The sequence below is a fragment of the Postia placenta genome (assembly GCF_002117355.1).
Source record: "Postia placenta MAD-698-R-SB12 unplaced genomic scaffold POSPLAscaffold_10, whole genome shotgun sequence".
Classification (NCBI taxonomy): domain Eukaryota; kingdom Fungi; phylum Basidiomycota; class Agaricomycetes; order Polyporales; family Adustoporiaceae; genus Rhodonia; species Rhodonia placenta.
Window position 1 is genome coordinate 132,433 of NW_020169841.1, and position 24,760 is coordinate 157,192.

Here is a 24,760-nt window from a genome sequence, read left to right on the forward strand (position 1 = left end):
CACACATCCTAATGCGACAATACGGGTTAACCTCCAAGTGAACTAACATACATAACAGCACTTTGTTTTCACCCCACAATAACTACACCATAATCCGACTGCTTCAACAACTCCTCGATCTTAGCCGATCGTGCCAGGACCCCGCGCTTTGTGGATTGCAGTTCAAACGTCTACCGTACATCAATAACACATAAAGGCTCTCAGAGAGCCGCGGTGCTGCTATGCAGAGTCACCGTGGAGTTGCACAGCAGGAATACGGAGCCGGCAGCGCAGTGTCGGACTCGTGCGCTTGCAGTGCGACTGCCATGTAAGGCAACTGACCGGGTGAAAACTTGAGATGAGATTGGGCAGGCGACTCGGCTCTGCCCCTCATAGATCCTATCTGCTTTCTCTGCCTGTCCTTCCCTCGCTGTATCACTCTTGACGACCTCTCTACGCATCTGTCTCTCATCTGTGATCCCTTGTTGCTGTAGCCATGAGTAGACTCAATGCCAATGCTTTCAGTTTCGTCCCTGGACAGTCCTTCCGTGTCCCTGGTGCTGATCCCGCTCAGCCTCCTCCTCCTCCTCCTCCTGTAGAGCGGCCCACCCCGACAGAGGCACCTGCCCCGCCCCCCACGATCACCCTCAACATTGGTGGTTCCAAGCCTGCCCCACCTACGCATGCCGCCCCCGCTCAATCAGACAAGCCCGCCCCCACTAAGCCCGCTTCAGCGGCATCTGTTAAGCCCGTCCCCGCCTCTGTTGCTGCACCTTCCCCCAAGCCCTCGTCGCGAACCGACTCTCCAGCTCCCGTGGCATCATCCAAAACATTTACTCTCGAAAAAGCGAAGACCGACACCGCCGCAATCGTACAGGAAGTGCGAGCGGTCGCCGATGAAACCACGCTAGAGGACCTCTTCGGTGACAGTGCGTCTGTTGTGCACCGCTAATCCTGCGATGTTTGCTCATGTGCCGTTCATCATGCCGATCAGTCAAGGAGCATTTGAACATCGTCTTCATCGGTCATGTCGATGCGGGCAAAAGCACCATGGGCGGAAATCTGCTCTTCATCACCGGCATGGTGGACAAGCGGACGATGGAAAAGTATGAACGAGAAGCCAAGGAAGCCGGCCGTGACTCTTGGTATCTCAGCTGGGCCCTCGACTCGACTCCTCAGGAGCGCGCGAAGGGTAAGACGGTCGAGATCGGTCGTGCTTACTTCGAGACGGGTTCAAAACGGTATACGATCCTTGATGCTCCAGGACACAAGACCTATGTGCCCTCTATGATCTCCGGCGCAGCGCAGGCAGACGTCGCAGTGCTTGTGATCTCCGCTCGTAAGGGTGAATTCGAGACCGGATTCGAAAAGGGCGGACAAACACGCGAGCACATCATGTTGGTCAAAACTGCGGGTGTATCGAAACTCGTAGTCGTGATCAACAAGATGGACGAGTCGACGGTCCTGTGGTCCAAGGAACGTTTCGACGAGATCAGAGACAAGCTGACACCATTCATCCGTGCGGCCGGGTTCCACATTAAAACGGACGTTAGCTTCATCCCCGTCTCCGCATACACTGGCATCAATTTGAAGGACCGCATCCCCCGAAATGTGTGTACGTGGTACGAGTGAGTCAACATCCCTCCGTGCGCCCATGGACCCTCTGCTGACCCTTCCCTTTCTATCCCCAGAGGGCCATCCCTCCTGGAGCACCTCGACACAATGCCTCTGGTCGACCGCAAGGTCAAGGCGCCCCTGATGATGCCGGTCTCCGAGAAATACAAGGACATGGGCACGGTCGCCGTCGGGAAGATCGAGTCTGGGCACATCCGCAAGGGCGACTCGCTCCTGCTCATGCCGAACAAGGACATCGTTGATGTCACCGCGATCTACAACGAGATGGAGGAGGAGGTGCAGACCGCGATCTGTGGCGACAACGTGCGGATCCGGCTGCGCGGCGTCGAGGACGACGACATCAGCCCCGGCTTCGTGCTCACGACCCTGTCGAAGCCCGTGCATGCCGTGCGCCAATTCGAGGCGCAGCTCGCCATCCTGGACCACAAGAACATCATCTGCGCCGGCTACACCGGCGTCATGCACGTCCACACGCTGGCTGAGGAAGTCACGCTTTCGGTATGTACGCCTCCGACTGCGCCGGGGCTCTGCCTGATCCGTTCCCCACCAGGCTCTTCTCCACTACTTCGACAAGGCGACCGGCCGAAAGTCACGAAAGCCCCCACAGTTCGCTAAGAGAGGTGCGTGTGCTAGGCCGGAGCTCGTTGAGATGCACGAGCTCATATGCACATGTAGGCCAGAAGGTCGTGGCGCTCATCGAGACGGTACAGCCTGTCTGCGTGGAACGGTTCGTTGACTACCCGCAGCTGGGCAGATTTACCTTGCGAGATGAAGGTAAGTAGTGCTCTGACCTCAATCCAGTCGCCGCTAATGCCTCGGCCTTTCCCAGGCAAGACTGTTGCCATTGGCAAGGTAGATCGAGCTTCTCTTTCACAGTAGCACTGACTGACCGTTCCTCAGATCACAAAGCTCATCGAAGGCATTCCAGAAGAAGTGGTAGACGGGGTCGGCCACCTCTCCGTTGGAGGTGCTGCCTCAACGTAGCACAACTAATGTATCAATGATTGTGTGTACTTATTACACTGCCGTCGAGCATTGCTTTTGAACCATTGAACCATACTTACGAGGGGGCCGGATCAAGAGAAGTTAAATTGAAAGTGCCTGAACGTAGCTGATGAGAGTGCACCGTTGTCGAGTAAACCACTGGAACACACTAGAGCACTACAGTATTCGAGACACGGTCAGGCCGGTGGCGACACCCTCACTCATAGATCTGCGGTCTCTAATAGAAAAGTATGAACGGGACGGTACCTGTGGAGATGACTTAAGTACTTGTGAAGACAAATAAAGAACACACCTAAAGAATTAAACCGGCGACCTCATCTCTGGAGACGGAAAATATCACCAAACAATCTGGAACATCAAGGCAACAGTTACGGAGTATAGAGGTTGCTTTACGAGCAAGGGAGAAGAATGAGTGATCCGGAAGCTGCGATTGGCAAAAGTTATTGACCACCGCAGGGGTCGAACCTGCAATCTCCTGATCACAACGACATCGTAGTCAGACGCGATGCCATTTCGCCAGGCGGCCCTTATGAGTAGGTATGTATCATTAGATATTATGTGCAATTATCATGCACATGTGTGAGCACTTCCACAAGCGCCTAATCAAGCTAAATCCGCGCTGCATCGTATAATATACTACACATGCATCGTATAATATACTACACATGCATCACCTTAATTTCTAGACACCTGTTACAGCTGGATCTGCAGTACCATGACTATATGAAAGTCGTGTCGTACGCGCGGGATTGTGTGATGTCGACCCCGCGTGACATGAGCTAGAGGCATGATATCCCTTACTTTGTGGTTGGGAGTTATGCTGGTCTGGCACCTCGTCTTTACCCTTCCAGGATCGGCACGTTGGGCATGCAAAGACCAGTGATATTTCACTCTCAATACTTCGCGACCAGCTATTCCTGGGAGCGCGGTTTCAGCTCTGCCATCTCGTGCTCCTGACGCGCCACTTTGCCAGTAAGGCGCTGGTTTTCGGAAATGAGGCAGCCGATTCGACCTTTGACCTTCCAGGCCCACGGCCCGGGCTCGTCGACGCAGTATTGCAAGACTCGCTCGAAGTGATGCTTCAGAGAGCGCGGAAACGACTCCAGCGTACGCGCGTGAGTCAAGATATGAACAGAAAAATGGGCAAAAGCTGCGCTTGTCATTGCAACGCGCTATCCAGGAGCAGGCGTTCATCATGCTTCAAGAGTCCTGCAAGCTACAACCCGGTAGGCGTTAGACAGTTGTTGAAGAGGCCATGCCGGCAAGCCGTCTGAGTAACATCAGTTACGGAGGTACCTTGACAAAATTATCAGCCAGCATACACAAATACTTTCTTGAAGTAGTTGAACCCCGACTGCCCATGATCAGATAAAACCATCTAGAGAGGCACCTAGAAGATTGGCGCTTTTTATACCTCAACCTCATAGAGGTGTACCAGACTTGAGCGTGATAGGCACGGTCTGAGCACGTCCTGCTCGCCGTCTGACCCCGAGCCTTGTGCAGGATGCCTACGGACCTCAAGAATTTCATATCTCAAGAGCGTACGGATGAGCTTCACATTCTCAAAAATGATCCGAGCGCAATTCAAAGCCGCCGAGCCATATGCAAAGACCCCCCACCCCACCCCCACCACTACGACTGTATTGGCTCCGACCTGCGAGTGAGACTACATACCTGCGAGAGGAGTCCGAATTGATCTTCTGCGCGACGGTTGCGGCACTGGCCTCCTCAGGGGACGGCGCACAGATATCAAGAAGACTAGACAATTGAGCATTGAACGACAGAGATCAGTAGATACGCTCTGATTGTCACTGGTGCGCGAAAGATAATTCCGTGCATGATTGTCACGAGTACAAGTGGCATGACAGAGTAGAAGGCCCTTTGGGACTTCTACAAGCAATTGCAAAAATCTGGGTCTCGAATGTCGTAAGGACGATAACGACAGTATGCCCGGTGTGCTCTACACGGTCTGCTATCAATCAAGCAGAGCCGTGATGGTGTAATGGAATCTCGCTGGAAGGACCATGGTGAGAACGAGAGCACGAGGCTAGAGACGAAGGAAGTATTTCACTGCTCATGTCGAGTCAAACAAGCCATAAATGGTCTGCAGGACCCAATAACACGGCACAGTACACAATGAACTCAATCACCTGCAAGCAACCCGCCAGCGCCAAACGCGCTCTGGTTCCGCGGAACTCAAGCAGAAGGTCGACGGTCTCCGAATTCGAATCCATATCCCATCCTCCTGGGTAATTCGTGTAACTCACCGTACACATTCGAGATTATCTGATCGTGGCCCACTGCTAAGCATGCTTCTATCGACGCATTGCCGACGTGTATATAGTTTGGGCCAGACATTATACTGATGCCTCGGTTGCAGGCTGTTCCCCAACTTGAGCGAGCAATCAGTGCCGACCAGACCAGTGGCTTTCATCCAGAATGTCTGAATCATTTCTACCTCCACCGTTGTTTCCCGATTCGCAGGGCGTTCAGATCACGATTTTGAGCAACGATGGTATATTTTCTTTGGCGAAGCTCTCCTCTGAGCAAGTACTGACTATCGAACATGACGCTTTCCTGTGGCAAAGTTGTTGATCCATCCCCCGTGCATATATCGCATGACCAATACCCAGATCAGCTGGTCCCAAAAGAGTCGACTGAGCAGCATACTAGCGTAAGTGCTGACGTCGTTGAAGAGACACGAATGGTTCCTCATGATGGGTTATAGTCTAACGAGAATAGGACCCACGCAATCGCCACGACGGACGCGGACTCAGAAGCGGAGGCGGGTAGTGGTACAGGAGCCTACAAGACAGAAGATGTCGTCAGCAATGCGCAGGATGAGCGGTCAGCGAATACCCTTTCACCTGAACAACATGTCTTCGAGGACGCGTTCCAGAATCAGGCCGCTACGGGGAACCGCCTCCCGACACATGAACCTAACATGCCCGATCTAGTGACTTCTATTCGAGGCATGTATCGTATTCTCGACCTGATCAACGAGCAAGGCAGCGGAGGACTTGGTATGGGTTCTGAGGTTGAGTGCATGTTCTGCACTGAATCCTTTGACGAATAGTGGACAAGGTCATCATTTCCCAAGAATCCCTCGGAAAATTCATGAACGACCTGCAACCGGGGTCGTATATCTCGATCACTAAAGTCGATTTCGCTGTGCTGGACAACATTGGAGTCAAGCCGATCGGAATCTACGGTAGTAAGACCGAGATCATTCGCTTCCTCGAAAGTGTGGACGCGGTCGGTAATGCAACGTGAGCGGCTCGTACATTATAAACAATGTATCACAAATGTTGAACAACTCCAGGGCTCATGCACTTCGTGCTGAGACATCTCAGTCTCTCAGTGCTGTGCGGCCCGTCCTACGCTCAGGCTTGTACATCCTACGAGTTCCTCAAGGAGGTGTCGAGGATGGTGCGGAAGTTCTATATGCGATCTACTGGCCGGAAGACACAACTTGGGAGTATAACCCTCCTTCCACTGCAGAGCGCAACAGAGTTACTTTCATGCGGTACTACCCAGTTCGAAAACCTGATTATGCTCAAGCGGCTGACTTATCAACGCTAGCTATCTGACAAAGATTGCCGACCAATTGGTGGCCCTTATTTCCGACGACGACGCGGGGAAGATAATTTGGAAAGGAGATGATGACGACGTTGCGCCCCATGATCTCGACGAAGATGAAGATGAAGACGACCGCATGTTCATATTCAAGGTGACGAAGTTGCATGAGCAAGAAGAGAATGTAACATCAAGACCTGGATGGACGGTGAAGCACATCGCATTGCCAAGTTGGGTAGTACTAACAACGGAATCCCCGCGTGGTAGATTGAGGTCCCTTCATTTCCGTCGTCCCCACCGCCTAATATATCGGACAATTTTGCCTCTCTGCCGTGCCTCATTCATGGGGAAGAGCGGCAAGGTCTACTTCATGCAGTATTCGTGCCGGCGCGTAGAATCAGCAAAGCCCTCGACGAGGTTTTCACAGAGTCGCGGCTACGTTCACTAATGTGAGTAAAGCAATGGGCTGAGTGACATAATTATTCATGCAACTGGCGATGACGTGATAGCAAAGACAAGTCTTTCAGACTTGACCACGACATTTCCGTGGCGTCTATTGAAATACTGTTATCGCTCGGACTGGTAGAGCGCGCCCCGGCAGCGTCAAAGGCTTACCGTTCCCGGGTGGACGAAATCCAATGCCGTGCGAAGGAATCAGGCACCGCTCAGGAGAAGCAAATCCAGACGAAACTTAAGGAAAATGCTGACCGGCTACAACGCGCTCTACGTGATATGTGTATCCAGCACATAATACGAAAATATCCGTGAGTGGGTATGTCGTAAGTAGATGCTAAGCTCACGTGTCCTTTGGTAGTGCTGTGGACCCTCTGAGTCTGGCTGAACCGAGCACTCAGGACTCCTCCGACTCAACCGACGTTGGTACCCAGCACGGCCACGGTACCATCCTGTCTGCAGAACAAGTCGTACTTCCGCTGACCATTGTTTGCGTAGACGCTCTCGATGATCTATCCAAGTTGCATCCAGGTATCCGGGATGTGTTGGCGGATGCTGAGAAAGACCACCAGTGGCAATCAGTCCGAACACCACAGATGAAGAAGTACAAGGAGCGTATCCTACTTCTCGACTTCATGTTTCAAGATCTAGGCAATGCACATGCGACGCGGGACGAAATGGCGGAGCTCATCAATGCTGTCATCAACCAAGGCGACACCAAAACCATGGCGGAGGTAGTGAAGAGCTCCGATGGATCCAATCAAAGCTTTTTTGCGAAGACCTTGTCCTTTTTCTTTGGCACAGACGTTGCTAAGGATCGCATCACACAGGCAGAGAATTATGCTGCTGACGTCAGCTATGCTGTGTTTCTGTCGAGTCTCGATTCGATCGTAGAGAGGGAGCCTCTTCTCTTCGACGCGGCGTTGGAAACGAAGAGACTGGCGCACGAGACACTGAAACGTAACGTTAATACTCAGATGCACAAACTCATGGCTCGCATTCAGAAGTTACAGGAGGATGCTCTCAAACCCCAGATATGGCATGACGTCAACAGCCAACGCGATCATGATATTGAGCTTGCACGCACTGAATTCGTACAGGCCGTGTATGACAGTTTCGTGTCGACTACAGGAAGGTATGTCTGCTTTGCATAGGAAGGAATAAATTGGCACCAATTCGTCTACAGGACGTTTTATCTGATCAACACAGTTACGAAGGCATCAAGTATGTTTGGATATGTGATTACAAGATGTTGTTCACGAGCTGTATGTCATAGGATATATAAGCTTTCATTCTTGGGCCGTCAGTGGAAGTAGCGAGGAGTACTCCGAATCGGCGCTGCGGTATACCATACGACCCATTCTTCTGACGGAAGAAGATGGTAACCGCTTGAAACTTGATCCATCCTTCATACCTACTCCAAGAGTGCCTTCCTATGCAGCGGCGTCTTTTGAGCTTCCTCTCGAGAAACATATATCGTAGGTGGACAAACATGATATCCACAGCAAGCTAACACCCTACTTTAGCCATATCCAGGCGCTGCCGAACAACAGATGTTTACTCATTGTTGACGATCGGCGTAGCACAGTGAAGGTCTACTTAGAGCCCCTGCTTAGCCTGGCCCACGCTTTGGAGCACCACAATGCGGAGAAGAAATTGCTCAGTCGGGAGAAAATTGGCGAACAGTGCATATTCGCTTTCAATGAGGCCAAGCGTATGCTTGCAGTCCTGGGTATTTCCCAAGTGAGTATTCAGATTCAGTTGCTAGAAACGTGTATAAAGGCATGCGCTCTAGGCTGAACATCGAGTGGAACTTCATATTTTTGTGTTCGACGAGAATTACACCACTCTCAAAGGACTGGGAAGTGCAGTGAAGCTTAACCCATGGTACGACAACGCGGTCACTATCACACATGCCACATTTGTCTGCGGGAGCGAAGAGCTTGCTCTCGTGGATGACCGTGCACGTGTCAGAATATTCTCGATCGTTACTCAGCAATTTAGGTGGGATAGAACCTGTAAAGCATTCGTTGACTGAACCTATCTTGTCTTCAGGCCAGCGTTCCAGCAATTGGACAGCGTGCCGGATGCTATCTATAGCTCCCCGGATGGTGCCTGTCTACTGTCCCTGCACACTGTCGCTGGCACGTCCGTCATGCGAGTATACCACTGGTCAACATTTGGATCGTCAGGTGGTATTTCCGTTGGGCTTAACGAGCTGAACACAAATGATTGCGTAGTCACGTCTCTATGCAGAAGAACGAACGTACATGTAGTGAGCTTGGACGCGGACTCCGGACGCTGCGCCTCACTTGCGCTAGACATCACCCGCAAAGCTACCGAGTTCGCATTCCGGGGGGAGAAGGAAGGAGTTGCTCAGTCTACGCAGACGGAGGCCGCCCGCAACTGCTTCTTGGACTGTCACGTCGACGTCTGGAGAAGATTCCCGGTAATTTCTGCTATACGGCGACAGACAATCAGTTCATCATCGAGACGCAAATCTCGTACACTTGTTTGTGTGACGAGTCTTGACCAAGCAGCCTATGCACCCTACTTCGCGAATTGTATCTCGTCGTTCGAGAAGGCAACTCAAAAACCAACTGGCACAGAACTCAGCGGCATTGAAGCAACAGCACTCCGGTATGAAGCATTCGCATCTCGAACGGACCTAGGAGGCGATGTGTCATGCTTCCGTGCCGGTGAATGGCTCGCGGATATTTTGTGCCTGATACCTATCCAGATAGCTGTCGCGAGAGAAAACAGGTTCATCCCGATCAAAGACGGCGTCTTTTCAAATGACCTCGAACGTTCGCTCCTCGGAGCTGATGTCGCGAGAATCATTGACAGCCTGTCCATCGGTTGGTATGAATCATTGTTCCGGTCCTACATGGCTCATAAGGTGACCACTATCCTTCAATCCCAAATCTTTGTTGAGAGTGAATCTGTCTACAGCAAGTCAAGGTCGTATCTTCGATGGGTGTGTTTTCTTATAGTTTATCATGCGGTTGAAGTCATCATAATAGGGGTATAGGTGAACAATCCGTTGGCAAAAGTTTCGCACTCAATCATCTTGTGGATACATCCTTCGCTGGTTCGGCAATGCGTACAACTGAAGGTGTCTGGATGTCGGTTGCTCCGCTAGATGATATGATCATCGTAGCACTTGACTTTGAAGGTATGTCTTCATCCGATTTAGAAGCCTTGGGCCAAACAACTTTGCGAGTAGGTGTACACAGTATCGAGAGATCAGCGCAGGAGGATACACTCCTTGTGTTGTTCAATACCGCTATATCTAATTTGGTCCGTGATTACATGATTAGTCGCTAGACTCGCATGGCCTACTTTCATTATTCACAGGTCCTCTTTCGCAATAATTTTGCGCTCTCAAGGGATATTACAGGCCTGTTCAAATCTTTCCAATCCTCCTCGTCGATTCTAGACCCCGACGCGAATCCCACTTTATTTTGTTCCACTCTCGTGATCATCATCAAGGTGAATGGATCGGTGTTCCTTCGTGCTCCATCTGATCCGATCTCGTGCATACAGGATGTAGTAGAACCTGACGCTAAAGACGTCGTAAAGGAGTGAGTCCTTTTGCAGTGCATTCATTAATGATTGGATTCAGGAAATCCAAACTCGCACAAACTCGCAGGTTCAGCCTTAAGTTCGAACAAATAGTAGAGCAAGAGCAAGGCGCCAATTTCATCAGTCAACTACATGATGGAAACCTAGCGATAGTCCCATGGCCAGTCATTGAATCACGTCAATTCTATACTTTGTTTGGTCGCATGAAGCGGCTTCTCGAGAAACAGAAGCCGACGCATCCTAACGGGAGCGTCTTCCTGCAGACTCTGAAGACTCTCATGGCGAAGCTGAAGGTATTGTGTATACATTTACACTATGTGGGTACACTAATATTGCCCTAGTCGAACGATTGGGGTGCTCTCTCTCGTGCGTCCATATAAACGACATAGATCACTCTGTTTATGACTATTGCATGCAGAGACTATGACTGCTCATCGTGCGCAACTCCTTCTCACGCTGCTCCCAAACGCATTAGCTTTCGGAGCAACGGAAGTCACGCCTGAATTTGAACCACTAAAGGTGAGCGTTCTGGTCGCTGGCATGGGAGTATCATCGACTCACAATCGGATCTAAGGATCTTGACACAAATATCCTCATCACTGAGCCTGACACTACTTCTCGATTTTTCGTGACAGAGTTGATCGACAGAGAAGGCATGATTCAGCGCGATGATGCTCTGGCGACAGTGATCAGATCGTGGCACAATTTCGCCAAGCGGCCCGAAATTCCAGAGCAAGAATGGATCGAAGATCTGACAAGCTTCTTGGATCGCACTGTTGAAAAGCGGATCGGAGCCGTGCAAGAGTGGATCTCGATGAACACCAAGCGTTGCCCGGCAGATCATGCTGATATGCAGTCCCTTCAACGAGCGGCAAGAAGTATGATCATCGACCTCAAATCAAACGTACAGGTTTGTACTTTACAGTGTGCGGAGTGTCAGCTATCATGTATCCTACGGCGGCACCATGAGGGCGGGCATAGCTGTCAAACATCACATAAATGCTTGCTCAATTGCGAATATGAGGAGCGCGACGTTGAGCCGTGTGGATTGCCGTAAGTTTGCAGACTGCGATTTTATCTCCAGCACTCGCGACTGATGTGTTCATGTGTTTATTAGCGCCGGCCATCCTGGAACCCACATGTACGTGCCGAAAACCATTTTTGAAATGTCTAAATATGAATGCCCTCCAGCTGCCACATCACGGCTCATCTTTGTGGGAAGCCATGTGAATTGAGAGGTAAACGTGGCTGCCTGAAGGAGTGCTCAAAGGTCCTGGGTCGCGTAACGCGATATCTGTCTAGCCTTTGCTGATATTCATACCTAGGTTGTTGGACATTCAGACGAGCAGCACATATGCGTTGCTTCCGTGCACGAATGCGGAGAGGTGCTCAGGAACTTTATTCCGCGCCAGGATCCGGATCTGACGATATCTTCTGTAGCCTTGTAGCCTAAACGACGTGAGGATACCAGGTACCGGTGGACAGCATTTCTCTTGCCCGGAATTGTGCAGAATCCCAAGGTAAAGTAGTTGCAGCCGCGCAGCAATATCTGACACGATAAGATCAGTCACGAACCTCACGACCGACATATATGTGATACGCGACAATGCCCGATCCAGTGTCAACTATGCAAACGGCTGTGTGCCGATGGGGACCATCTACACGCCCTGCAAGGGGAGGCGCTGCATCTGTGTGGGTGAGAGCAGTTCTCAACTGTCAATCCACATCTATTCTAAAAAAGACTTGCTGTTAGTCAAGAACATGCTTGTGACGCACTATGTGCAGCACCAGGCTTATGCTACATCGAAACAACGCCACAGTCTGTCGAGGCGACGTTCACTGGGCGACATGAGACGTTCCAGTATACAAAGGTACGGAAGACTGCTTCCTGGTTACTTGAAATACTAACTCGGTATGCTGCCCAGTATACGCAAGGTAGATATCTCGTGGATAGCATCGCATTTATACCTGACCATGTCGCCCAGTGTCTAAACGCCTCCAATGTGTAATCCCGATCGTTCCTGGCCGAATTGACCATTTGGATACCGGGCCTCACTCTCATAGTTTGGACCCGGACCCCTTCCACTTTTGTAAAGCCAAGTACGGACATTCACACATGAATATGGACGTATTCTCACACCGCAGACCATCATGACAGATGCGACAACTGTGGCTATTTCTGCACGTTACGACTAGGTGGGTGAATTTAGGCGGAACGTGAATTAGCCATTTTGAAGTTGCACGCAGGGCACACGCAGCAAGAGCATGACACTAATCATGGTTCAATGTCGTCGACGCAATGGGCTATCGCGGGACCAGACGGCACGACGGTCGAACTTGACGGAAGGAAGTTTGGCTCTGGCGACGAGGGAGCCCCTATGCTATGCTCAATTTACTGCAGATCAATGGGAAGACATGTCCACGTTGATTACTGCAGAACTGAATTAGGTGTCAAATGCGAAGGACAGGATTACGAACATATCACTACACAGATGAATCCTCACCCCGAACGGTCAAAGGACTGGGTGAACCACAGCCTCTACTGGAGGAGAACAGGTGATTCTATTCAATTCAGATACATAGCTATGCTGCTGACTATTCGACAAGGGTTTAAAGGTATTGGTCACTGCAAATGACGGCTATTGACCGTAGTTTACTCGAATTTTCCCAGATCCTTATTCTCACGAGGAGCAAGCGGACTTCGCTCTTTGGTGAGAACTCCACGTGTTTTGAGCATATACGCCATTGACAGGCAGCTACATAAGCGATGCGATGTGTTCAGGTATATAGCGGAGTTCACAATGACGCGAAAACCATTTTGACACAGACACAGGACCTGAGCATGACATCCAGACGAATACTACTGCAAGGCCCTCGCTATGTACCCTCCCGGTTCTGCATCGGCATACGATGGGCCAACCTGTCAATGACGTTGGGTACATATCCAACGATGGACATGCATTCAACTGCCGGAATCCCGCCGTGATGCAGGAGTCATTTCATGTGTAAGTCTGAATGCTCTATGATCTTTCGCCGCGTTGCTCACACGCAGATCTGAAGGATTTTCGTCATTGATAAGTATGGGTTCCTTTTGCTGCATCTCGCGAACTTGAGAAATTAACAGTCTGTAGATCGGGCTCAATGCGCTCGGGAGATCAGCGTCCCTTGCCGGATACACCTGCTGCTGCTACAATTCGTGGCAGGCATAACAACAGATTGGGTGCTGTATACTCGTCATTATACACATTTTGGGCCGCCCGGGGCAATGCCGCGAACATGGGGCAACCACACGCGATTAGACGGGATGCATACACCGTGCTGCTCTTTAATGAGGCGGTATCCGAATGTCTGGAATATGACTTCGCAAGCACTCCTGAACGATTGTTGGATTCGGTCCTTTCCTACTCTGCAGGAGGAGACACCAACTTCACTGTGGCCATTCGGAGAGCGCAGTCCATGATGGAACGGCACTGGAGCAATGAGAGGTTTGCTGCATCTTGTGATACTGAGGGTTACACACTGATAACGATAAACCAGGTCTCCTGTCGTCATCTTCCTGTCGGACGGGGAAAGTAGCATTGCGGACGTAACGATGCAGAATATTTGCCTTAGGTCCATTGCGCTAGGGTAGGTCGTATTTGTAGCCTGAAAGGTCCGCCTTCTCATCGCGGACCACAGGAAACCGCTATCGTTCCATACAGTGGCATTTGGGCCTCGTAGTGCCGTTTTGCAAAGAATGGCTAATGTTGCCATCGATGTTCAAGGGCGTGCTCCTCCTGATCGTCAACATCCTGCCTCACCATCGACGTATTCTGAGGCTCTCGATAACGTGAGAGGCACTAGTCCACCACCAAACTTCTGCTTGGGATTGATTCACTGTACACAGGTTCGTCTGGCCGAGACATTCCTGGGAATAGCGGAGTCGTTGAGGAAGCCAAGGGGTTCGTTGTTCCTTGGAAAGACTGGTTTCTCATAGTGGTATTTCGGCGACGTGCGGAGCTAGCTCAGCGATGCTTTGTATGAGTATAACAGCGTAGGCTTGTACTTGTATGCGGTCTTTGCGAGACCGTAAAACCAGAATCACATTTGGCCAGCGAGACCTGTATTGCATTCAGATGATGTTGTATCCCCCACAAGCTTGAAGCCTCGGTTGTCGAAACGCGTATGCGAGATACGACAGACGAGGCTTGTAGGTCCTTGGGACGACATGCGCAAATTGACTACTGTAGAATCGCTCTTGACGGGATATGTGGACATGCTGAACATGAGCACATTGCATATACCGAAGAGGATGCTACCTGGGCCCCATGATGCAAAAGGAGTCGCATCAGCCTCTCTCTTTTGGAAGTGGGCAGGTATTGTTTCTCTAAACTAGCAGTCTTCCACCCCGCATGTAACGTATCCGACATAGGGTACCGTGACCGACCTCGATGAGATATGGAAACTCGAACGCAGATTCGAATTACATAATCCGAGTCGGCGGTCTCATTGCTCGCTACAAATGAAGTTGTCCAGGTCTCAAAGGTTACTCGCGACAACCTGAGTGCATCCGAAATCACCTTTGCATATATCCGTCCCATAACAAACGGCCTATCGCATCCATCATGCACCACCTTCTCATGCAACATCCTCGAATAGTGTACACCGCAGATAGTGTGCAGAGAGTGCAGCTTTGATCCCCAACCGCGAGACTGATTGGGTAATGGCCTCTCCACAGACGTAGCAGAAATGCCTACCAACGGAACATAAGCAGACCGTGGGGTCCAGGAAAAGCTGAGTACGTACGTGTTGCAGCCTGGAGCCATGCACTGTAACAGCGCAGGTCAACATGTATGTTCGTTAGAGTGCGTTAGAGTGCAGGGTTGAGCATACCGTCATGTGGTTACAACCGTCAATCTTCTCTGCAGGGGTCTTGCATCCTACGTACCGGATAAGAAACAACGAAGTCATGCGTGCTTTGAGCATACCTGGGCAATACTTCCAGCCGCGCTGTTGCATGAGGTGCTTCAGCTCCGAAGAGCCATCACATGAATGTTTGGGTCCTTCGAATTCAATTTTCTGCGAACATGACTTGCACCATGCATAGGTACAGCCTTGCAACGGACACACGAGGATCTCCGCTGCAGCGTGCTCGCTCTTGTCCACGAAAACGGTGTTCTTACATCTACAAGCAAAATGCGTTATAATCGAACGTTAACGGCAGTGAGATGTCGTACTTGCGGCAATGAAGTATAACAGAGAACGCGGCTAGCTGCATCTCCACAAAGACTTCGTACTGCCTCTCTGAAAGCCCGAGTTGGTGTATGATTACATCGTCTACGACTAAGATAGTATGCATGAGGAGGTAAACGAACCACCAGAATGACCCACCAGGACGCACCTCCTTGCTTTTTGAGCCCTTTGTCAGCCATACAAATAGGACAAACGATCGGGTATCGTCGTTCGTCGATCTTCGCCGCTGTGTGCCCTAGAATACATGTTCTGCAGAACTGGTGCCCGCAGATGTCTATCCGCGCAACGACATCGACATTGAATTCTTCGAGACAGACCCCGCACTCAAAGATACCCGGCGCCGTGTGTTTGAGGGTCGTCATCTGAGCCTTAAGTCGTGCATCCTCACCATCGAACTCACGCTGCATCGACGCCGCATACGCTCCGTCTTGACTGGGCATCTGCTCGGCCTGTAGAGCCGCGGCCAGAGCAAAGTCACGGTCGTACATCGGATCATGATAAGCTGATCCCGCATGACGCGAGCTGGAGGCGTAATTCCCTTCGATCTGCCGCCTGGGGGGTATGTATTGCTTGCTGTCGACCTCGTTCGTACTGGCGTAAGGAACATATACCTCCCTGCCCTTCCCCTTCTGAGACTGAGAGTCTCGGATGACGTCGACGGCGCGAGAGGCGTTGCGATAGCTCCTGTCCTGTACAAATAGCTGCGTCTGAGATGGCGCTCTTGCCCGTCGAGCCTGCGCTTTGAGCTCGGCAACCTCATCCTCGAGACGCGACACTTCGCCAGAGAGGCGCTCATTATCCGTGGTGAGATATCCGTTCTGACTCTCCATGTCCAGAACCCGTGCTCGCAGACTCAAAACTTCAAGACTGGCTTGAAGTGTTGCCTCGGTGAGCTCGGCAGCTGAACCCGAGGTAGGAGAGGATGTGAAGATATGAGCGGAGAAGTGTGCTAGTAGCTGTGCCTGCCATTGCAGAGTGCTGTCCGAGAGGAGACGATCGTCGTATTTGAGCAGATTAGTGATGTACGATGCAGTAGCCGACAAAGAGTTATTGAGAATGAATCCGGCGCCGTGCGGGTGTTTATCGGGACGAGGATGAGAGTCGAAGATGACAAAATAGTCATTACCATCCGTCGGTATCATGAAGCAGGCAATGATTTCGGGCGGTCGAGTAACAATAGCGCAGGTAATGGACCCTCCTTTCCTGGTCATATCTTGGAGTCGTCTGAACGATACAGGCAGCAGAAGTGAGAAATGGCCAAGAGGAGATAGAGGGACATACCCGAGCACTGTCTTGAACTGCTCTAGCCCGGATTGAGCGAAGTCGGACGTTATCATCTTGAGCGTCTTGCGGAAGATAGGCACCTTATGTATCTCGTCAACATCGAGGTGCACTGGGCTCGACCATGAAAGACACGGCCGTAATACATCCTACCCAAATTCTTCAGCATCCTACTTAATCCGAACATAAAGGACTGTCGTGCACCTCCATAAATTCGCGCCTCACGAGCGCGCAGATGAATTCAGCGTTCTTGATGCCAGTGCGTTCCAGCTCGAAAATGACACGAGCGCAATTCAGAGTTGCCAAACCACAAGCGGAGACTCCTCCGCCACTGCGGCTGTATTGACTTCGGCCGGGATGCGAGACGACATACTCGTACAAGGATGCTGATGTGATTCTTCGCGCGACGTCCGCCGGTGCGACATCCTTAGACGACATCATCATAGTGCTCAGGAGGCCACGGGGATACTCAAGCGAGGAGGCTTGTAGGAGGTCGAGGAAGACGGGTGCGAGCGTCTTGGCTGTCAGATGCGAGCCCGAAGGTCTGAAGGGAGTACTACTATCGATGTGCTGCCTACGGGAGACTATCTTGGCCTCATGCTCCGCGATCTTACGAACCACTGTAATTGTCATGGTGAACAGAGGTCTGTTCGAAACCGATAAAGCTCGACGTGCAAGGTTCAGCTTTTTCCGGCCCCAGCCAAACTAATAAATGAAAGTTCGTCGACAAGGTCCACGAGATCGCAGCACGATAAGGACGTGCTGAAGACGTAGGCCATTGTTCTATCAGACGATGGCGACATATGGAACCCTAGGTGTTACCTGAGAGGAGGATACCACAAGGCAGCGTGTGACCCGCAGACGGAGGAAGTTGCTCATATCCGACCAAACAAGTAGCATATATGGTAACCAGGAGCCAACAAAGCGGGGCGCGCAAAATGAACTCAATCTCCTGCAGGCATCGCGTCGGCGCTAAGACCAACTTGTCTATGTAACACTCCCGTAGGTGCTCAGCGGTAGCCCGTTTCGACAGCGTATCTCTCGACGAGCACCCTCATACGGATCTTGTTCCTTCTGTTCTGCAAGCCCGCATGATCAACTCGTGCACGCACGCAGTATTCCTTCGAAAGAACCTGCCTAAATCAAGCATAATGCTACCCATGGCATGCCCCGCTCTGCGTATATTAACCTGCGCCAGACGTCGTAAAGTTCTTCGGCCGCAGGCTGTTCCCCCAACTTGAGCGAGCAACCAGTGGCATCAGCCTTGCTACTCTTTTCTCTAACCCAAATATCCGCCAAAATGTCGGAAGCATTCGTCCCACCACCTGTGTTCGGCGACGCTGCGAAGATCACCAACCTAAGTAATGATGGTATATTTCACATAGGCAGATCTGTACATGAGAAATATGTACTAACCGTGATTTCTTTCATCTACTCGTTACGAAAGTCATCGGAGGTCACTCTGGTGATCCGCCCCCGCTGCACTATGATCGCCTGAGGGATTCCGATCAATCGAACCAGGATCTAGGGCAGCAGTTAGGAGATAGAAACTCGAATGTGAGTATATATCGTCCAAACGCGGCGCCCCTTCATTTTTCGGGACATGTCTTGCAGTCTGATGTTGGACATAAGCACGACGATGGAGCTGCGATGGACGTTGACACCAACAATGATGGAGCCAGCACAACTGTAGGTAGGGCCGGAATACGAGGATCCATGTCGAACGAAACTCTTCCGGCGAATATGCTCGGACATGAGGCGTATATGTCGTCTGAGGACCCATCCGAGGGTCGCCATGCCACAACTTTCAGCTCAGCGACGCATGAGCCTCAAATGCCTGATCTCGTCACTGCTGTCCGCGGAATGTATCGTGTTCTTGATCTTATCAATGAGCAAGGCAGCGGTGGTCTTGGTAGGTGCATTCGTTCATAGAGATTCTGTTCTGCTGATTCTTTGTACGCACAGTCGACAAGATCATCATCGCCCAAGACTCCCTAGGCCGGCTGATGAACGACCTCCGCCCGGGTTCATACACGAGCATGACGAAAGTCGACTTCAATGCACTCGACACTATCTCTGTAAAGCCGACCGGGATCTACGGCAGCAAGAACGAAATCGTTCGTTTTCTAGAAACGCTGGGTTCCATTGACAAGACAATGTGGGTCACCAGTATACATTGAATCGTCATGTTACTGAAATATAGCAGTGCTCACTCTCTCCGCACCGAGAACTCGCAGTCTATCTCTGCTGCTCGCCCTGTCCTCCGGTCGGGTCTCTACATAATACGAGCTCCGAAAGCGAACCCCGACGACCCGGAAGTCCTCTATGCGGTATACTGGCCGGAAGACACCACCTGGGATTACAATGCGATCTCGACTGTAAAGCGCAACAGAATAACCTTCATGCGGTCGGTGGCTGTCCTTCTGAACTGGAATGATCGTGCTCACCTTCTATTACAAGGTATCTCACAAAGATTGCCGATCAAGTGGTCGCGCTCATATCCGACGACGATGCGCGAAAGATCATTTGGAAGGAGGAGATTCACGACGTTGTGATCACAAATCCCGACGATGATGACACGGATCGTATGTTCACGTTCGAGGTCACCAAGTCGCATGAGCAGGAGGAAAACGTAGCCGCACGGCTTGGTTTCTCGGTAAGAAGGATTCCACTTCCCGGCGCTGTTTAGCTCCGCTTCATTGACGAATCCTTCAGATTGAAGTGCCTTGGTTGCGGCGGGATCATCCGCCCGACATACCGGTGGATCCAGCTGCTTTGCAACCGCAGGTTATTCCTGGAGAGGAACGATAAGGCCTCCTAGAGGTAATGTATGTACGTGAAGCCAAAAGTGGACGTCGCATTACAGAACATTTTAATTCCATGCGGCTAAGGGGCGCTATGTACGTGCCAAAGTAGCTATTTCCGCGGAGTCGACACCCTCATAGTCTCGTGACAGAGAATCGACCTCTCTTCAACTCAGTGCAGACTTATCGTCGAGCGCCATCGAGATTCTACTGAAGCATGGGCTGGAGAAGCGAGCTCCAGAAGCAGCAAAAGCGTATCGGGCGCGATTGAAAGAAATCGAGCGATGGGCGGACAAAACCCGTCAAGAACAAGGAGCTGAGACACGCACGCGAATCCAGCAGGGGAACAAGCTATTGGAGCGTGCCATCCGACTCCGATGTGTTCAGTCTGTCGTACGTGCATATCCGTCAGTCATCCCGTCCCTGTTTATGCTATGGAGAAGGGCTAATGTCCCCTCTGCCAGGTCTCTGGATCCAACCGTACTGTCTGGGAAACAGGAGGAGGCAGACGTCGACGTGGAACAAAAGAGCGACGGTGAGCAGATACGTGCTTGGCCTTAAGTATTCTAATTGGCCATTCATCGTCAGAGTATCTGACCGATTTGGCCATGATGCACCCGCGCATCGATGCTGTGATCGCTTCCGAGATTGAGGGCACGGGGACTTCAAAGTGGTATATGAACCAAAGGGCCTTCAAGGTGCTCAAAGAGCGCTTAGTCCTCCTTGATTCCATACTACAAAGCGAAGGCGAACACAGATTACCTCTCGAGAAGCGTGAGGAGCTCGTTGGCGCTGTACTTGAAGAAGGACACACGAAGAACTTAGCAGAACTGCTGAAGAGTTACGAAGGGTCTAGCAAGCCGCAACCTGGGGGAATCGTCTCTAAAGCGGCATCTCTGTTGTCCTACGTTATTGGATCAGACTCACCCAAGGAACGCCTCGCGGAAATGAGAAGGGCCGCGGAAGTCACGAGCAACTCGGTTTTCTTGTCTCACCTTGATAGTATAGTCGAATGCGAGCCTCTCCTCACTGATGCAGCACAGCAAGCCAAGGAGATGGCCCATGACATTCTCGCTCGAAGCATCAATAACCGGACCCATACACTCGTCAACCGCGTTCAAACTGTTCAGGACGAAAATATTAGAACGCAGATTCAGCAAGAAGTGGTCAATCAATGCAATCGTCAAGCCGAAGCCGCGCGCGTTGATTTCCTGAAGGCCACATCTGGCACCCTAGCGCTAGTGGCAGGTTCGAAGTAAGTCTATATAGACTGGGGTTCTGAGCCGTTACCTATCTTGCTTTACAGAACAGTCGTCATGATTGACAATGTCGAACAGAAGCAGAGTACGTTGAATCATCCACGAACTTTATGGCTTATCAAGCTGACATGGCTAGGCTCATGGACAGTGGGCGATACCTGGTCCTTAACCGGGTATCAGGAGACCTCTTCTGATGCCGCGCTGCGTTACACCATACGCCCAATGCAACTGACCGAGGAGGATAGGCAACAATTGCAGTTGAACCCTGCGTTCATCCCCAGTCCGCGAATGCCACCTAATGCGGGATCATCATTCCAGCTTTCTCTTGATCAACGCATCTCGTGGGTATTTAGTCCTTCACACTAGCTGTAAACTGACATGCAATACCCGTAGGCACATCCAGCTGCTCGCGAATGATAAATGTCTACTCATTGTGGATGATCGTCGCGGCGCGATCAAGATCTACTTGGATTCTTTGTTTCTCATCGGTACTGTAGTAAGCCGTGAGACCGGACGCAAGAAACTGCTCAGCCGAGAGAAGATTGGAGAGAATTGTCTCTTCGCATATGATGAAGCGAAGCGTATGTTGGCCGTCCTGGGTACATCCCACGTAAGTACAGAGCTGATCATTCACGATAATCTCTGATTATGCGAGCTTGTCTAGGTGGAACGTCGGCTACAATTGAACATGTTTGTCTTCGACGAAAACTACAGTACACTCCAAGGCTTGGGGAGTTCTGTTAATTTGACGGGGTGGTACGATGAAATTCCCACCATTACGCACACAGCTTTCGTTTGCGGGAGCGAAGAGCTCGTTCTTGTGGATAACAACGCCCGTGTTCGAGTGTTTTCGTTCGTTACCCAGCAATTCAGGTATTTTCCGCCGCATGTTATGTGATGCAATACTGATGTTCCACAAGGCCGGCGTCACAGCAATTAGACTGCAATCCAGAAGCTATTTTCAGTACGCCTGACGGCTCATGCCTTCTCACCATGCACACTTTCGCCGATGCTCCCGTGATCCGAGCGTATCACTGGTCTACATTTGGAAGTTCGGCTGGCCTTGACGTCGACTTGGTGGGGCTGGAGGCCGTGGGTGTAGTGGTCACCTCCATAGGCAAAAGGGGACATGTTCATCTAGTGGGCTTGGACATGGATCGGGGGTGTTGCATCTCGCTGGCCCTGGACATCACGCGCAAGGCAACTGAATTCGCCTTTGAAGAGAGCGGCGGGGGCTCGCGGGTAAAGAAGGACAACACGGTCGCTCGCAACTGCTTCGTCGACTGTCATGCTGACGTTTGGAAGCGATTCCCAGTCGTCCCTGCTGTTAGACGACAGACGATCACCTTGTCCGCTCGTCGCCGCCCACGTTCGATCACATTCATCACGCCCCATGATCACGACGCATATGCACCTTACTTCGCCGACTCCATCTCTTCTTTCGAGAGGTCGACCCGCAAACCCACTGGTACCGAGCTCAGCGCCATCAGCGTGGCTGCTTTCCAATACGAAACCTTTGTCTCTCATCTGGATCCAGGCAGCAACGTGTCACGCTTTTGTGCTGGCGAATGGCTTGCCGATATCTTGTGCCTAATCCCCATTCAGATCGCTGTAGCAAGAGAGAACAGATTCATCCCTATCAAGGATGGCGTATTCTCCAACAATCTTGAACGCTCGCTTCTCGGTGCAGATGTCCCAAGGATCATCAACAGCTTATCTTTTGGTTGGTATGAGAGTCTGTTCCAGTCATACATGGCTCACAAGGTAATGCATATCGCCCGCCATCTCCACCTTTTAATCTTATGTCGTCCCTAGCCGGTGAAAGTCGTGTCCTCGATGGGTAAGGAATGTCTAAATATCGACGAAACAGATTTGAACTGAGTCAATTTGCAGGCGAGCAATCGGTCGGCAAGAGTTTTGCTTTAAATCATCTTGTGGACACGTCCTTTGCTGGATCTGCAATGCGCACAACGGAAGGTGTCTGGATGTCAGTTGCTCCGCTGGATGACTCGATCATAGTTGCACTCGATTTCGAGGGTGCGTATATGTAAGCCCCATCTTCTAATACTGACAATTCGGACGTAGGTGTGCACAGTATCGAGCGATCAGCGCAGGAAGATACACTTCTTGTGCTATTTAATACCGCCATTTCTAACTTGGTCGGTTTTGGTTTCCGCGTCTATATTGATTCGTACTGAGGAAGACACAGGTCCTGTTTCGTAATAACTTCGCACTATCAAGAGACATTACTGGTCTTTTCAAGTCTTTCCAATCGTCATCGTCTGTTCTTGACCCCACTGCGAACCCTACGTTGTTTCGTTCAACCCTCGTGATCATCATCAAGGCATGTGTCTCACACGGGTGCTTGCCTCTGCTTTTTGTTTAATTAATTCCGCAAATGTCAGGACGTGGTTGAATCAGACACGAACGAGATCGTGAAAGAGTACGTATGCTGGAACCAGGAAATCATTGCCTCGCTGAGCAGCCGCTTTAAAGATTCAAGCTTAAATTCCAGCAGATCGTGCAGCAAGAGCAAGGGTCAAATTTCATCAGTCAATTGCACGGCGGGAAGTTAGCCATTGTCCCATGGCCGGTAATCGAATCCCGTCAATTCTACACCTTGTTTAATAGCATGAAACGCCAACTCGACAAGCAAGAATTAACGCATTCTGGCGGAAGCGTCTTCCTACAAACTCTGAAAACTCTAATGGCTAAATTGAAGGTGTGCATTCAAAGCTTATCTGAGAGGGAGCTGTGTCGAAGCTCACATTTGCCATAGGCGAATGATTGGGGAGCTTTATCTCGTACGTAAAGGATGTTCGCTTTCGTTCATGATTAATTGTCATTGTCTTGTAGAGACCATGGCTGCACACCGCGCACAACTCCTACTTGCCTTGCTTCCGAGAGCCCTTGCATTGGGCGCAACAGAGATTGTCCCTGAACGTGAACCACTGAAGGTGACAACTGCGCTCCACTTGGATGAATATTTCCCTGATGCTCGCTTGCTAGGATTTCGACACCAACATTGTCGTAGCGAAGCCCGACACATCCGCTCGCTTCTTTTTATCAGAACTCTCACATGAAGAGGGTGCACCTGGACGAGATAATGCCCTTGCTACCGTTGTTCGATCCTGGGATCAGTTTTCGGAGCGTACTACGGTACAGGAAGAGCCATGGATTGGAGAGCTGACGAAATTCGTGGACCACGTCGTTCAGTTGCGAATCGAAGCGGTTGAGGAGTGGTTGTCGATGAATACAGCGCGCTATCCTGCCGAACATGCCGACATCCAAACTCTTCACCGTGCAGCTAGGAACATGATCATTGATCTGAAGTCCAACGTGCAAATCTGCGCCCTGCAGTGTGCGGATTGCCAATTGTCGTGTATCCACAGACGACATCACGACGGTCGGCATGATTGTCAAACATCGCACAAATGCCCTCACAGTTGTCAATTCGAGGATCATGGGGATGAACCGTGTGGCCTACCGTGCGTACAGCCAAGAACTCAGGAATGTGTTTCACGACTGACTGAATTCTCAGGGCTGGTCACCCTGGAAAGCATGTGTATGTATCATAGGTCAAAGTTATCCTCTACCTAATGGTCTTTCAGATGTGATATTACCGCACATCTCTGTGGGAAGCCGTGTGTACTCGACGGAAAACGCGGATGCCTCAAGGAGTGTACGAAGGTGATGTGCAGTGCCTCCTCTTGCGTTCGTACATTTTTATCTTTACGCTATGTAGGTTATCGACCACCAAGACGAGGGGCACATGTGTGCCGCCATTGTGCATGAATGTGGAGCGGTAATACATGATCTTCTGATCAGCACGTGAGGTTTAGCTGATCGACGGGATAGGCTTGTAGTTTGCACGGCATTGAGATGCCGAACGGGCAGACGTTCTCTTGCCCGGAACCTTGTCGAATCCCAAGGTATCGCAGATTGTTAGTC

At 50.9% G+C, this 24,760-nt stretch overlaps 6 protein-coding genes and 1 non-coding gene across 7 annotated transcripts; 5 read left to right on the top strand and 2 right to left on the bottom strand.

Annotated features, from left to right (window-relative positions):
- Positions 1-475: 475 nt before the first annotated feature.
- POSPLADRAFT_1034826 (hypothetical protein) lies at positions 476-2,598 on the top strand (the record flags this gene model as incomplete). Its single annotated transcript, XM_024477052.1, has 7 exons — positions 476-908; positions 974-1,607; positions 1,671-2,112; positions 2,165-2,234; positions 2,290-2,388; positions 2,444-2,466; positions 2,515-2,598. 7 exons carry the CDS (start codon positions 476-478, stop codon positions 2,596-2,598), a joined length of 1,785 nt encoding a protein of 594 aa, XP_024336942.1.
- Positions 2,599-3,063: 465 nt separating this feature from the next.
- On the bottom strand, positions 3,064-3,145 carry POSPLADRAFT_t101. Its single transcript has one exon. It is a non-coding gene; the product is annotated as a tRNA-Arg (tRNA).
- A 2,040-nt stretch (positions 3,146-5,185) lies between these two features.
- Positions 5,186-12,242, top strand: POSPLADRAFT_1148648 (hypothetical protein; the record flags this gene model as incomplete). Its single annotated transcript, XM_024486207.1, has 22 exons — positions 5,186-5,293; positions 5,348-5,642; positions 5,696-5,888; positions 5,942-6,145; positions 6,202-6,403; positions 6,463-6,644; positions 6,705-6,959; positions 7,010-7,783; positions 7,835-7,872; positions 7,925-8,126; positions 8,175-8,391; positions 8,444-8,652; positions 8,704-9,506; positions 9,680-9,948; positions 10,575-10,599; positions 10,652-10,752; positions 10,808-11,286; positions 11,351-11,374; positions 11,425-11,471; positions 11,801-11,929; positions 12,019-12,104; positions 12,219-12,242. The coding sequence occupies 22 exons, from the start codon at positions 5,186-5,188 to the stop codon at positions 12,240-12,242; spliced, it is 4,866 nt and encodes a 1,621-aa protein (XP_024336943.1).
- Positions 12,243-13,509: 1,267 nt separating this feature from the next.
- On the top strand, positions 13,510-14,209 carry POSPLADRAFT_1148590 (hypothetical protein; the record flags this gene model as incomplete). The annotated part of the gene is made up of 4 exons (XM_024486200.1): positions 13,510-13,718; positions 13,771-13,860; positions 13,912-14,062; positions 14,120-14,209. 4 exons carry the CDS (start codon positions 13,510-13,512, stop codon positions 14,207-14,209), a joined length of 540 nt encoding a protein of 179 aa, XP_024336944.1.
- Positions 14,210-14,313: 104 nt separating this feature from the next.
- POSPLADRAFT_1047622 (hypothetical protein) lies at positions 14,314-17,379 on the bottom strand (the record flags this gene model as incomplete). Its single annotated transcript, XM_024479328.1, has 7 exons — positions 14,314-14,571; positions 14,700-14,965; positions 15,019-15,041; positions 15,402-15,516; positions 15,614-16,689; positions 16,747-16,895; positions 16,972-17,379. 7 exons carry the CDS (start codon positions 17,377-17,379, stop codon positions 14,314-14,316), a joined length of 2,295 nt encoding a protein of 764 aa, XP_024336945.1.
- A 667-nt stretch (positions 17,380-18,046) lies between these two features.
- POSPLADRAFT_1047623 (hypothetical protein) lies at positions 18,047-19,128 on the top strand (the record flags this gene model as incomplete). The annotated part of the gene is made up of 6 exons (XM_024479329.1): positions 18,047-18,116; positions 18,194-18,303; positions 18,361-18,658; positions 18,712-18,904; positions 18,953-19,004; positions 19,045-19,128. 6 exons carry the CDS (start codon positions 18,047-18,049, stop codon positions 19,126-19,128), a joined length of 807 nt encoding a protein of 268 aa, XP_024336946.1.
- Positions 19,129-22,240: 3,112 nt separating this feature from the next.
- On the top strand, positions 22,241-24,076 carry POSPLADRAFT_1121180 (hypothetical protein; the record flags this gene model as incomplete). The annotated part of the gene is made up of 10 exons (XM_024483515.1): positions 22,241-22,573; positions 22,625-22,649; positions 22,703-22,846; positions 22,895-22,968; positions 23,019-23,159; positions 23,215-23,252; positions 23,306-23,531; positions 23,589-23,613; positions 23,666-23,766; positions 23,819-24,076. Coding segments are annotated over 10 exons (1,365 nt in total), but the record flags the coding sequence as incomplete, so codon positions are not given.
- Between the last annotated feature and the right edge of the window lie 684 nt (positions 24,077-24,760).